The 15725-nt window shown below is 35.5% G+C and overlaps 1 protein-coding gene across 1 annotated transcript in view; it reads left to right on the forward strand.

Moving 5' to 3' along the window:
- The window catches only part of C15 (homeobox protein C15), a 38682-nt gene that overhangs the window by 4487 nt on the left and 18470 nt on the right, over window positions 1-15725 (forward strand). Inside the window, exon 2 of the mRNA XM_014237565.3 lies at window positions 2435-2787. Coding sequence (XP_014093040.2) covers window positions 2435-2787 — 353 coding nt within the window. The remainder of the gene's footprint in view (window positions 1-2434; window positions 2788-15725) is intronic.

The raw sequence follows: 15725 nt of genomic DNA on the forward strand, positions 1-15725 counted from the left end.
AAGGGGCCGCTTTGAAACAACTTTTCTGTACAAATACTGTTGATATTTGTTTCTTAAATGGTATTGGTTACTTCTGTATATGAATCTATGTAACATATATAGATTTTATTTAAAAATTAATTAAAAAGAAATCAAGTCAGCACGTAGTACGTATGTCACTGAACAACAATCACAAAAAACGTAATTTTTTTGAATAACTTTTCTTGATATACCTATTATAAAAATTTATATTATATGAAATAATTATTATTATTTCTTTTTGCCAATCAACTCCTTAACGACCTTTTACCGCCCCTTAAGTATTGTCGGCCCATTTGACTGTAGTACAAGCAACTCCTTCCCCGTTGTGCACCGAATACACAAATTGAACTACCTTGTTACCCAACATATATCTTAGTATACAAATTTATATATAAGCAACATATACAAGTATATACATACACATGTACATAAATATGTATGTCCCCCATTTATAATGAGTGTACATATTTGATTTCCATTTTAAATTAATGAGTTTTACAAAGTGTCACTGATAACAACACGAATATGAAAGGTAGTTTAATCCAATAGACTGCAGCGCGCTGCAAACGTGAATACGCGGAATACTCGCATTTATTAATTAAGAATCGAAAGGAGACTGGGGGCCCACGCAAGGCACGACATAGCGCCGTTTTCGATTAGGCATGCGAATGACGGTGGACAACAATGTCAACAGCAAGCAGTCAGCAATCAGCAGTCGTATTAGCAATCGTTGGCAACGCCAATGGTATTCACAACAAAAATCACAACAACAACCGCCCAAAATCAATCGAATAATGCTGGTGCGAAACATGAACATGAAAACGCGCGTTTAAAAGCAAATATTCGTGTGAATTTTGAGATTGTCCAGCAGCCAGTGACGGACTTAATACAAATATAACAGCAACCAAAGAGTGTGCGTGACTGTGTAAATGCGACAAGATTTTGCGTAAAAAATCTGTTTACGCTAAAATGCTAAAATTTCTTTGTTTTTGCAAATTGTGTTAAAATTTTGAGACATGAAGAGGCGTGACGTCACTGAATAACACTTTTTGCACCTTTTTTAGTTAACGACTTTTTCTTGTGCGTGTAGGGCTTTACATGAAGTGAGATTACGATGCACGTCTTGATATATTGCAGAATTCATAACTTGAAATATGAAAAATGTAAGCAATTTATCTTATTATAGGATATTTCAGCCATGCGTAAGAGAGTTTTTATGAAAATATTGCTCAGAGGGGTTGCTGAACAATCCTCATGATGGTTAACTCTTCTTAAAATCAATTGTGAACGAACTTCCAGTTAACTAGTTTTTCAAGAGGAAAACAGAAAGTATTGTGATGCTGCCACCAATAAGCATTCTCTAAAAATGAAAAGCTCTTTTGAAAAATGCCACAAAATAAATACAAGGAAGGAGATTTTATACAAAGGTGTGAGGGTATGTAAAGAAAACTCAATCGATGGCAACTACAATGCATAATCTCGAAAGTTATATAAGATATGAAAAATATTCGTATAAATAATCCTAGTTAAGCTATTGCATTTTTTAACACGATCACAAAATATGCGAAAAATGTAGGCGTATTTTCGCATATCTCAAGCGGAACAAATCAATTAAAGAGCAGGGTGATTCAAAAATAATAATATGTGTGGCAAATAAAAATATAGAATTTAATAAAAATTTCATTATTTAAAAATTAATTTTTCAATATTCGGAGTCATAATATTAGTAACATTATTATTATTTTTTCAAATACAATAACTACCCCACCTTTTGGAACAGTATCTCGTTTGACTTCAACAATACAATTGAAATTAGGTATTTCAATCGGATTAACAATGGCAATAAATTAACACTTATCTTGGCTGGCGATTTCAACATCAACTTCGCTAATAAAATATCAGAGCGGTTGACAACTTTTCTTTCGTAAAATTTTAATTTGAAAATGAATAATGATCCCCAAGAATCCACAACATAATTTTCCAGATATTTAGAGGATATCAAGACACAAACTTATGTTTCAATGTTAAAAATTCCTGAATTACTTACTTGATTGTAAGATAATAAAAATATTTTAAACAATATTAACTTCTCATTTATTCAATAAAAGAAACAAAGTTGTTTTCTTATCGATCACCACACTCAAAAAGTGTAACTTGAATAAATATCAAAGAAAAACTTGAATTAATATCAAATAAAAAAAGACTGCATAAAAAATAAATAAATAATTATAATTGCATAAGTTACTAAAAAAATGTTATGCAATAGCGTTACCGCGGCAGTCCCCGAGTGCCACACGTACTTTTTTTTATATTAATAAAAAAATGAGTAACATTATTATTACTATATTATAGATACAAATTTCCCATTGACATTGCAAACAATCTGTAAACTTGATTTCATTCCTAATTTCAGTGAATCCGTGCAGTCGGAGCAAACGCGCTCATCGTCTAGTGAGAATTTACCCTTTAGCATATCACGCCTGCTGTCGAAACCCTTCGAAAACAACAATAAACAAAGTCCTGAAAAAGACATACAGAGTGAACATGATTTAGCTGCGTACAAGTTGGCCACAAGCATAGCCACATCGACGTATGGCGGCGCCACCGCACTCTATACATATCCGCATTTATATCCCACCGCAGCTGCGGCGGCTGCTGCCGGACATGTACTGCGTGTACCGCCGCAACGTACACCGTTAACCTGGGCGCTGCCGCCTTTGCATCACGCCGCTTTGGCGCATCAAGCGGTCAAGGACAGATTGGCAGGTGAGTTGGTCTAAAAAAAAACAACTAAACGTAATATATTATTACACTATATAATAACAAAAAATGGAAAAACAACCAAAAACATGAGTACTAACAAAAGAGCTTCCGTTTAACTACTGTCGCTGCCGCTGCTTTACACAAAAGTTTAGTGTATCTGAATTTTTCTCAATTTAACGATTCATCAAAATCGTCGGCAACATTGGCCGTTTTGTACTCGTCAAACTTGTTGGGCGGCAGAACGTTGTAAGCGCTGTGGGGCATCTACTAAAATCGCCATTTATGGATTGGTCATGTTGTCGTTAATCGGAATTGTGTCAAAATCATAAGAGGGTTAGTGATGTGCACAGTGGTAGTAGAGAATGCAGTTCATTAAAACAGCAGCGGCGGACGTAAAAAAAAACTGTTCAAGAATTATGATGGGGTAGCAAACCGATTTTGGGGATCAACCCTCAAAAAACATTTTCATACTTTATAACTTGTTTTTCATATCTCAAAAAGTTTTACCTTTCAAAGTAACTAAGTAAAATTTTTAAACGATATCTCAAATAGTCTTTGAGTTACAGCCTTCAAAAGTGTAGCCGCTCAGTTCAAACAGCTCCATCAGTTAATCTTTAAACGCGTTTTTCCAATTGACTTGTGAGATGTTGTGATTTTTTTTCTGATATTCTGTATGTACCATAGTTCTCCATACAAGAACTTAGCATTGTTTTGATCAGAAATCGATTTTTGGCAGGGGAAAAACGACCAAAATTTGGAATAAAATTAAATTTTTTGTTTAAAACAATCGACGCCAATATGTCAAATTTTATTTTTTTAGACCGTGCGTTATTGTAGGGACAATAACTTCTAGTAGACAAATTTTTGGTTTTAGGCTTCATCCGAGAAGATATGTAGTTGGAAACGCTGCATCAGTGGAGGACTTTATTTGTGTAATTCAAAAAATATTTACTTTGTATTCTTCAAAAATGTTACTATGTATTCTTAAAATATGTATAAATATACCCTTAACAATTGATGCAGTAGTTTTTTTTTGTTAATTTTCAAAAATCACACATATTTTTGAATAAAGTTGCCATCTATTCAAAACGAAGAAATTTGACAATATTAAAAAAATGTGTTACACAAGCGATTTTAAGAAGGTAGGCCAGTCTAGAGGTCTTATACAAGTAGAATGTTTATGTTTGGCAATTTATTTTGTGGCTTTCTCTTTTCTAGGCTTAATTAAGCATGCTTTGGAGTACTTATAGGTCCGAACACTTCGACACTCGAGTGAAATGGAACAAGTATCTATTCTATCAGTTTGATAATGTTTATGTGTAGAACACTAAAGTGTACTTTAAGCCAAAAAAAAAATTTAATATTTTGTAAATCGTTGACTGGACGAATCTCATAGAAACCCTTGGCATGCCTTGGCACAATGAAAACTGTATCGCTGTACACTATAGTACAAAGCTAGTTCGTTTATGACCCAGTTAGAATTGTTTTAATTTTTTAATTTACATAATTCAACAAGTAAGAAAGGGCTAAGTTCGGGTGTAGACGAACATTTCATACTCTTGCAACTTATAAGGAACAAAAGCGTTCAGGCTTTGGCAAAGTTTTATACATATCAAACTAAGGAAAGGCGATACACTGTTATTAGAAAAAGATAATTTTTGAATTTTATTAAGATTTCTTACATATTCAGCGATATATGCCATTGGTTGAAATCAGTCGAGTTCCTGAGATATAGAATTTCATCTAGAGATGGGCGCGGCAACGCACTTTGTGCAATTTAACACCAGATCCCTAAAAAAACCCTTCTCTATCATCCTGGTTTTGAAATTTAATGCTTGTGGCTCATTTATTCAGTGAGTTTTAGTACTTTAAGTAGTTTTCAAAATAACAGTTATATAGTGAGTGGGCGTGGTTATTATCCGATTTTACCTATTTTCACAGATTTTGAAGAGGTGATGAAATAACTTCTTCTCAGCAAGTTAGGTTGAAACATCAAAATCGAATTGAAAGATATGTACATCAAACCATTTAGGGAGCGGAGCCACGTCCACTTTTAAAATTTTTTAGCCCACAGGTGTCCCTAGCTACCGCGATCTCCTGTTTCATATTAAAGTTATGGGAGTTTAACAGTTTTCGTTTAAAAGCTTTTTTTGGGCGTAGCAATGGTCCGATTTCGCCCATTTGAAATACCAACCTCTTTTAGTTGCCAAGGAATATCTATACGAAGTTTCATCAATATCAATAATTATCTCAATTTTTACTTAAATTATCGCTTGCACGGACACACGGACGGACGGACCGACAGTCACCCGGATTTCAACCAGTGCCGTCATCCTGATCATTTATATATTATATAATATATGTACATATAACCTTATATCTACATATCTCGATTAGTTTTAGGTGATACAAATAACCGTTAGGTAAACAAAACTATTATACTCTGTAGCAACATGTTGCAAGAGTATTAAAATATCCACAAATTTAATTTGGTTTTTGTCCAGAAAACGACTGCCATGTGCCAAAATCTACCAAAACCGTTCAGCTGAAGTGCCTCCAAAAAGTAAATATGAGTATATCCTACTTTAAAACATATATGCATTCATCCTACGGCCCACATTTTAAATACCTTGCATGAGTGCTGTAAAGACGTCAACATTAATCACAGCAGTCCTCACTCAAGCGGAACCCATTGGCCGGATTCCGGCTTATCAGTGCTGTGGCGTAAAAGCTTTTTCCGCGCGGAAGACCACCGGCTGGAATTTGACAAATGAATTGCATTCAATTATCGCATTACAAAGCATCAATGAGGCTGGTTTGAGTGGTGAAGCTGCGGCACAGTTGCCTACAAAGTTGTCATAGAGAAGTCATCTAAAAAGAACTCTGCAAACTATTGATTTCACTTTCCATACTAATGCACTTTGCTGACAATAATAGGTGTGTCTGTGTTTATGCCACTCTTAAAAATCGCATCGCTTGCAACGCAATATCATGTGCTACAACTGAGCTATTGTAGAAAGTGTATGAAATATAGCACACCGAGTTGCTAAAACAGCAATAACAAACGTTTTCAACACAATAATAATAACAATTATAGAGGGAGTAGCAGAAGAAATCACTAAAAATGGCAAAAAGCTACTGTTTTGAACAGCAATTTACCCGCAACAACAACATTCACACATATATGTATAACACATTGCCGCCCTCAGAGTCGCGCACAACAATAACAACAATGGATGAGCCAAAGCAGTAGCGTTAACATGATTGCCACAAAGCACGCACACTTCAAGAATGCGTGCCACATCGATCTTACAAACGAGTGTTGCAGTGAGCAGCAACAACAACGAAAATTTACACGCTACAAAACACACCAGCAACAACAGCAAAGTGCATGGCAAGTGTTTTGAAAAAGCATGTATGTTGCAGTTGCACGTTCGCGAATACACGCACTTGCGCATTTGGGCTGCCAAAAGGGGGCGGCGTGTTCGGCGTGGCATACTAAATGGTGGCAACGTGTCACATAGCTTCCAGCGGCACTCATGGGCATGCGCTGTGCCTGGACTCTTGAACCGATTATCATTGTTGCTACTGTTCTTACGGATGCTCAGACTTTGATGGAGGCGCGTGATCTGCTCGCATATATGCATATACATATATACTTATATATGTTGTTGTTGCTGTTGTTGTTTTTTAGTAGTTGCAAATTTAAATGGCTAAAGTATAAAAGCATGTTCGCCTTCAAACGTTCTCAACTACACATAGCACTATCACCCGTTGAGCTGCGATGCGTTCGCCGCCCAGAAGTACTTGCTGCCACACACCAGCACTTGCTACTTTAGGGAGACCTGTTGCTGCCTACATGAAGTGCCAATGATGCTAAAGATGATTATGCGCGTCAAGTATTCATTTTCGAGAATATCCGATTTCGTTTCCGTTGGTTGTAATGTTTCAGTGGGGCTCGAGGCAAGCTTGGCTTTTGCTAATTTGCTTACATTGTGCGCTTCATTCGTGTGTTTAGTGATCGTGTTTAATTCTGAGAAAAAGGGTGTTGTGTTTGGATCTCTTTAATGCCTTTATAGCATTTAAATTTAAGAAAATTATCAAGAATGCTTAGGAATATTTTATTAAGTAATATTTAAAACGTACTCATATCTGTAATGGATTCACCAAAACTTATAGGTTATGGCTATGCTTGAATACTTCTCTCGACATTTTAGTCATCATTTGTCGTTACACATGTCGAGCGGCTGCTATAAATTTTGGATCCTAAAATATATACGTGTGCCCCTAGTGCGACAGGCGATTATTCGAAATTAAAACAAACTGCTGCAAACATTTTTTCCAAAATTGTAGTTGTGTATGAGTAAATTTATATATAATACAATGCACAGTCGATTTTTTGAAGAAGAAAACTAAATAATTTTCGAGCTACACGCGTAGAAAAGGTCCTACACTGCTGCAATGATTTCGGTCTTCTCCAGTAAAAAATCTCTACTAGACGATATTTCCGTACAATGACCTACAATCGAAACAAATTCAAAAGTTTACAAAATGGCGATGTTTTTTTTACTCAAAATTTGGGTCGTTTTTGGACTGCCAAAACACTTATGCCAATTTGAATATTTGAGTTTTATGAAAAACACTTTTAAATATTAACCGTTGGAGCTGACTGAAATAAGCGGTTACACTTTAAAAAAGCACTATATGAGATATCGATTTAAAATTTTAGTATGTTTAATTTACAGGTATAACCTAGCAAAGTATAAAAAACCAATTCATAATAAAGACTTGCAATTGCTTTTAATTACAATGCCCGTATGCGGATTGCACCCCTCAAGTCATTTGGTCGTTGGGTTATGATAACAATGTGTTGCCAAATATTTTTAACGTTTTTTGAAAAATATGTATATCAATGGTTTTATACAAGATAACTTCAATTTTCAAAATATTCTATCCAAGTGATTGTATAAAGTAAATTATAAAGCAGAAGGAGACCCTTTACTTTATATACATTTACACATCGATTGTAAATATTCGTTGATTCGAAACTTTCGACGATAACCATACAATGTGGATAGCAAAAGACGATTATGCAACAATAATTTCGAAAAACAGCACTCCAACTAGAGAGTCATAGAATTTATAGAAAAATTTTATTTTTTTATTTGCATTATTTATGTTCCACAATCTTACGGAAATATGTAATTTATCCCTACTCTTTCTAGTTTTCAACTCTGAACAATATCGTTGATTTAGTTTCTTTTCTGAGACACTACGAATTTACAGAGCATTCCAAGACTGCTCTTTAGGCCTGCAAAACCATACCTAATTTTAAGCTTATTTATCAGCAATTATGATGTGATCTGTTCGATAAGGTCGATTGAATGTCACTTAATCTGCTGTTGTTTTAAAAAAATTTATTACGGAACTGAATACGGATTCTGATGGAAAATGGTCAAAAAGTAAATTTTACTAATTTCAAATGTAATATACATTTTAAATATATCTCGAAAATTTTCGAAACTAGTGGAAATGTTTTCCTAGAATTTTAAGGCAGGTAAACGAAAAAATTGTACAAAACAAAAAAAATCCTTATGGAACCACACCATTTTATTCTGAAAACAACAATCGTTGAAAATTTTTGCAAAATACTCACAAAACTTCTCCTGCCACAGAAAAAAGCAAATCAACACACCAAAATATAAAAATTGAAAAACGAAAAATAGCACCTCAGTATTTGACCTGTTTAGCCCACCACTTAGCAGATCAATTTAAATTGGTGTCACCGACGGACGAACCGTAGACAGCATTAGTCGGTTAAGCTGCTCGCCGCAACATTGCGTTGCCGACACTCGCATTTTCGTTACTCTTTCAAAGTACCGATTGAAGTGTTCGTCTTTAGCACTGACCGCGCTGTCGGCAATGCCTCTTCACTGGCTGTGGACTTTTCGTTATTTTAATGAGGTGGTTTACATGACTTTTTAATTTCGAGTAGAAGGAATTAATTACGCGTTGGGCGGTCGCAGCCGCCAAAATGACTTTGAAATCGAAGCGCGAACACTTCCACTAGCACACATATCTACATATCACAAGGCAGAGGCTTGTGCGCCGCCGCCTTTTGTAGTGCCCCTAACCACATACATACATACGCACTTTATGCTCCCGCTTTCTGCAAGCGGCGCGCCAAGTTGTCGGCATATTCCTCTTATCCATGCAAATTGTGGCAGTCCGCGCATGCGCAATCCCGCTAGTTGATACATATTTAAGCACAAACTTGTATACACATATGTGTGTGTGTGTGCGCGCGCATATGTCTCTGTTAAGCTTTTAATTTTATTAATTACTAAAACATCGGCTGGTAGCCGGCAGTGTTCGTACATTTCCGCCTGCACCTTTTTATTACCTGATTCTTAGTGTCTTCTCAAATTTTATGCGTCAATTCCACATAAACTACATACACATACATATTTGCCTCAATTCGATTATACATTTTTATAAACCGAAAATATTCAACTTTATATTTTTTCGACCGTTTCTTGTCCTCCTCGCCTCGTTACCTCACGCCGTACGCTCGTATATTTCGCTGCGCGTCGCCGTTATTGTGCTTATTAATTCTTACACTTTTATCGGAAATTTACGTTGTCGCTTGTTGTGCTCTTTGTCTTCGCTGATAAGGTGGCGCCTTGGCTTTTTCTCTAAATTGACTTCTTCCAGTCGTTGCCCCGCATTAGCGCAACCATGGTGGCAACATTTCATGGCCTGGCCTCATCTGTCCATATGCTTCGATGATTTATGGCTGCCTTAAGCCGTTTCTGAACCGTTTAACGATAGGACTTTGTGCATATTTAGCTCCGCTATGCGACAGTCATCAACAGTAATTGAGTAACAGTTCGGAAGTGGTTAGTGGCGACAACCATGGCTGCGCCTTCGTTTCGGACTAAGTGAATGCATATAACATACATATATAGGCTATATATATAATATTACCTAAATTAAGGAGAAATATTTGTAAAATACAGAAATAGAAACAAGAATAAGACTTCATTTGGAGCCAAGATACAGAACAAGAAGAAAATGCATATCAATATTTACTCGTAAATGATTACATATTGAAAATACTCATACTTAGATATATAAAAAAACTTACTACACTACAGTGCTATTTAAATTTACACATTAAATTATCAAAATTTTTTAACTTGTCAAATATATATTTATTATATTTTCATTTTTTTCTTCTGTGATCGATTTGTTTGAAAACTTAAATTATACCAGAAATATATGTTGCATAATTTATTTTCTTGAGCTTTTCATTACAGCCAAACATGTCTAAGACCTTTTAACAAAGCCCAACCAAACACCAAACTTGGTTTTTGCAACCTATAAAATTCCTTCACTCTACAGTTTCGATATCATATAACGCACTTTTGACTCCCATATTATAGTATTATTTGAATACGCAATATATATGTGCATAGCTCTAGAAAGATTTCGATACACATTTTGAAACACATGGTAACCTTAAAACTATATTAAAATAATAATAAGGTGAGGGGAAGTTTTCAACAATAAAATCATTCGGGAACGGGTAATAATAACTTGATGATAGGTCTGAACTTTAAAGTGAATGCATAAGACCCTCGCAACTTAGCTCCTGGATCTTCTGGTCTTCATAGATGTGTGTGACCTGGCGTTGTTCTGATGGAACACAATCCTCTCCTATTGGCTAAAGCTGGCCGTTTCTGGACGGCTGCTTCCCTCAAACGGTCCAATTGTTAACAGTGCAGAATCAAATTGAGAGTTTGGCCGTAGAAGAGCAGCTCATAGTAAATGATTCCCTGCCAATCCCAACAAACACATAGCAAAACTTTCCTGACCGTCAATACTGGCTGGGCCATCGTTAGCGCCAGCACACCACGACCGTTTTCACTTTTTATTACCACTAAGCATTCGCTTCAGAATATTCTGAAATAGGAGATAAATCAGTTCAAAGCTTTCGCCAATGACATCCATGCAGCTAACTTTACATAGAATAAGTGATATCTTAACTTCTTTACATTGCGAATTTTGATATAAAAAATCGGTAAAATATAGGAATTTATAACCTATGACTCTATATCTTGAATAATAAGTGATAAGATTGGAGATGATTAATATCAAATATTTATGATATTCCAAAACGACTAGTCTGTCCGGTAAACTTAAATCTGCTTAAAACAGCAAAGTCAACTAAAGTTGCTTTAGCAGCTTAACACATTTTAATTGAAAAAGATATTGAAAATACTTATATTTATTATTTACCACGTGAGAATAGTCTAGCAATAATTTAGTATCAACGCCAGATGGGGCCACATCGAAAGATATGGTTATGGGGATGGCCGGGTGACGTCGTACTTTTGCTTTGACCATGTGTGAATACACGCTTGTTCGCCTATTAAAAAAAAAAAAGAAAAAAAAACAATATCTGTCGGTATTTAAGTCGAATAAAGAGGTTATAGCTAGCAAGAAAATCTTTTTTTCAGATGGGTTATAGACTTTGGAGCATCGCTGAGTCAAATGTATCGAGCAAAAGGGAGAATATGTGGCGAACTAAATCACAATTTTCGAAGTTTTAATTTTTATATTAAAAGTCTATGTATTTATCGGACCACTATAGTAAATTATTTTTATTTTGCGTTGATAACATACATATAAATAATGTAATGTACCTAATGACGCAATTTCCTCATATTCAACCCATTAATTGTTGTACATACATATATACATGTCGCTCATATTTTCTTATATTTAACATATATACATTTTGTATAAATTTGCAAGCTTACCTTTTATATACATACATACATATACAATAAATATTTCACAAATTTAAGGCTCGAAAATCTACAGTTTGACCGCTTTGATTCTTCAATAACTTTTAATTTATGACAAAAACTTTTCGTTCGAAATAATTTTCATAAAAGCTGCCATTATAAATGACTTCTTTGCCCGATTACGGCATATGGAAGAAGCAATTTGCTTAAGTACTTTCATAAACGTAAAATCGATGCTTAAGCAGTCGTTAAATATTTTCAAAGTAAAACTTTTCCAATGCAACGCAGCGAAGTCTTAGTAAGTTTCTTATTCTGCAACGAACTTTGTTGCTCTGCTCTGCTCCTGTTAAACCACAAAAATCATATCTTAGCTATTTTTCAATTTATCTAAATCAAGTTCAACTACTAACTATGCTGGGGTATTCACATTTTCGAAAGGTCGTCGTATCCTACACAATAAATACATACACACATACAACTATATATACATATTAGGCAAATGCCACACCGTTCTCACTCGTCCTTTCGCCGGTTTTCGTCGGTTTTCCGCATAAATAATGCATGTTAAAAGCTTTTCGCATTATTCGTCTTGTGCTTGAGCCACCACATTCAAGCGACGCTACTCGCAGCATAAGAAGAAGGAAACGTCGAGGAGTGGAACGCTCAAGAAGCAGCCATAGATGCAGGAAACACTCAAGCACTCGATTGATATCATAAAATTTCATATCCCCTTCGGATTATTTAAAAACATTTGTGTGGGGAAATAATAAATAAAAATGTACTTATGTAAATCCGTCGAGCTGTTGCAAGATTGTTTTACACATGCACGTATGTTTTACAGGCGTTCCACAAGTGAGCTGTTACCGTTAAGCGGCCTCTTATGTTGCTTCCATACAAATATTTAGTACTCAATTTTGTTGGTGTCTTTGTTTGTGTTTGTTATTGCTCGAATTTTCACCGCGTTTCTGATATATTCAAATTCAATCGCCTCTAACCGCCGTTATTCACCAGCAGTCCCCACTCATGTGAGGTATATGTGTGTGCTCATAACACTTTTACAGCCACATAATTCGTTGCTTTAAATGGTGGGCCTATAAAATTATGCTTACGTGGTTTACAAGGGATTTAAAAGCCTGCCCCAAGCTTGAAGCGCTTTTCATTGCAGGTTGCGGCTGCCACAGTCGTAAAATCGGTAACGTTCACAACGTCGATACACGTAGATTTTGGGCCTGAAAATGGGGTTGGTATTGAGGTTGACGCCAAGCATGACTTCATATAAAGTAGGCGCATACATACAGATGTATATACCTATACACGCGTACTCAGCTCAATCTGCCGTTATATGTATGTGAGGTATGTGGCAAATCATGTGCTTATGATGTGCAGCGTTTGCGGTGCGATAAATGACTTTTACTGCAATTGATATTACCAAAAATATGGCCAAAGCACATAAAGCAGGTATACTACATACATACATACAGGTGATATATAGCGCATATTCAGTTACGTGTGAATTTTCGATTGGCCGTAAACTCACAGCGTATTGATTCCTTGTAAATTTACGGTTTAACGTCGAAACATAAACAACATATAAAATTTGAAATTGTTCCGCATTTACCTTCGTCCAAGTATAAAAAATGAGTTGAGCTCTGACTTAGCTGTTCTCTATGTGCCTTTGCAGAAATCATCAATAAGAAATGCGATTTGTCAGTTTAACACGTGATCACGTGCTTGAACTGTAAGTAGTAAAAAATTCTAAGGAATTATGGAATTCGAAAATTGAATGGGTAAAATAAGGAAAATGTAGGTGGATGATAAAGTAAAAAAAAAGAATTTATGTTATCGAAATATTTAATTTTTACATATTTCCGTTATTTTTAATGAATTTGCTTCCACTCTCGATAATTAAATTAAGTTCGATACATATTAAAAGGAAATTTCTATTTTATATAATTGATACTTTAATGATATTTTTTTAGTTATAAGAGTATTAAAGAAACAAAAGCCTGAACTATAGTAACCAAAAATTTGAGACGTCTAAGCTTATCCAAAACTTTTCAATTTCGAACTCGTAACAACTTTTTTTCTTTATACATAGGGGTAATAATACATCCTTATATAAAGTTTAGTCAAATAAAATCTATTATTTAATCGAAAATATTATTGAGCATACACCGTTTTGTTCAATAACTTACTTGTTGCCATTTTGAAGGTAATTTCCTAAAGCTACTTTTACGTCCCAATTGGCAAAAAAGTGTGATAATCGTTTTCACGAACTTTTCTTAAGGCGAATTTTTCACCAGCAAAATCATTTGCCGTAGACAGGAATAGGTAGTGCCAGTTCCGGACTCTAAGGTGGGTAAAAACCTTACAACCAAGGCCCCACGTTTCTGGCGTGTCACTATCAATGTGTGTGATCTGGCTTGTCCTTATGGAACACAATTTCTCTCTTATCCGCCAAAGCTGGCCGCTTCTGTTGGGTGAAGGTTTGAATTTAGAGTGGCCGTGGGGAATAAATGACTCCCTGCCAATCCCACTAAACACACAGCGAAACCTTCTTGACCGTCAATATTGGCTTTGACACCGCTTGCGCCGGTTCACCACGATTCGTTGGATGTGTGATGTGTTTAATAAGTGATTCATTTTATATCTTCAGTCATCGAAATCGATCGATTTTATTGCGATTCAGCAACCATCTGCGAAATTCAGTCCATTAGCGTTTTTTTCGTGTGGCACGCATACGTCGAGCTTCTTTTTAGTATTCAGCTTAATTTAAATGGTTCCAAATGATTTTTGTGCAATGTTTATCTCCTGTGCAATCGAAACATTGCATTTCTATTACTTTAATATTTTTGACAATTGGCCTTCAAGAGCATGTTGCATCTTAATTTTGATTACCGGAACAGAATCGCAGACACTAATATTGCACGTGATTAGCTATTACAATATCAGTACGATTAATCCTGTACACATTTTCAGCCGCGTACTTCCGCTTTGCTGATGTCCATTTTGAACGCGTTCTGAAGCAATACTTTGTCATGTTAACACAAAACTGTCTAAGAATTGTACGAAATTATATCTTCATAATTTATATTTATGTATAGTTTTACTGAAGCCATCTATTGGAAAAATAATGGATTTCTTTTTACTAGTACTTATATAATATATACCCAACTGTGATGACGATATCCCGGCAGCCAACTTTTTTACAATGTCTCTCTTGAGCAAGGTGGTGTAGAGCATAATTTTTTCATACAAAGAACTCACTACTAAAAACAAGCAATTAATATACACAATTATCAGAACAAACAAAAAAACATAATCTTACTTTCGGTTGATTCAGACGGTCCGCATTCAGACACTTTTGATGCATTTAAACACTATTAAAATAACATAAAAACTTAATTGCATGCGTCGGCGCTAGTTCGCCGCTAAGACGAAGGTATAACAAATTTAATAATTTTATGAATGAAAAAGTGAAATGCCAACACATATACATACATATGTCTGTAATAATGAAGCGTCCGTCTGTTGCACAGGTCGTTGGGCTTAGCTAAGCGCAAATGACACACGCACTTACCTCTTCCAATGGGTACACGCAAGACACTCCAACTATTTAAGTATGACTGATAAGTCGAATTTAGGATAACAACAGCAATTAGGATCGCATCAATGTATGTATGTATGTATGCGGAAGATATAGCGGCATTAGTCTGGTTGCATGCTCGCTGTTCGGGGCGCGGTCATTTTGAAGTGTTTAATTGATTTCACAGCAGGTATACACAGGATAATTGATACAATACATTGTGGCACATTCGCGCCGATGAGCTGCGCCGTTATACAGGTACATTTGCTGACACAACGCACCGCCACACATATACACATGCACGTAGGCGCTTAAGCCGTGCCGGAAGTAAATATCGGAAATTGCTTGTTATCTTTGGAAATTTATTGCTTTACAAATTGCTTCAAAACTGAAACCCTACAATTAAATTAAGTTGAGTTCGCTGGCCGATTGCTTAGACGCCATTGTCGACAATGAGACAAATAAATATATACGAAATATCGACGAAATTGCGTGCCCTTTCGCTTAAATATTGTATTTGTATGAAGACTCTTAAATAATAA

The sequence above is a fragment of the Bactrocera oleae genome, chromosome 2 (assembly GCF_042242935.1).
Source record: "Bactrocera oleae isolate idBacOlea1 chromosome 2, idBacOlea1, whole genome shotgun sequence".
Taxonomy (NCBI): Eukaryota; Metazoa; Arthropoda; class Insecta; order Diptera; family Tephritidae; genus Bactrocera; species Bactrocera oleae.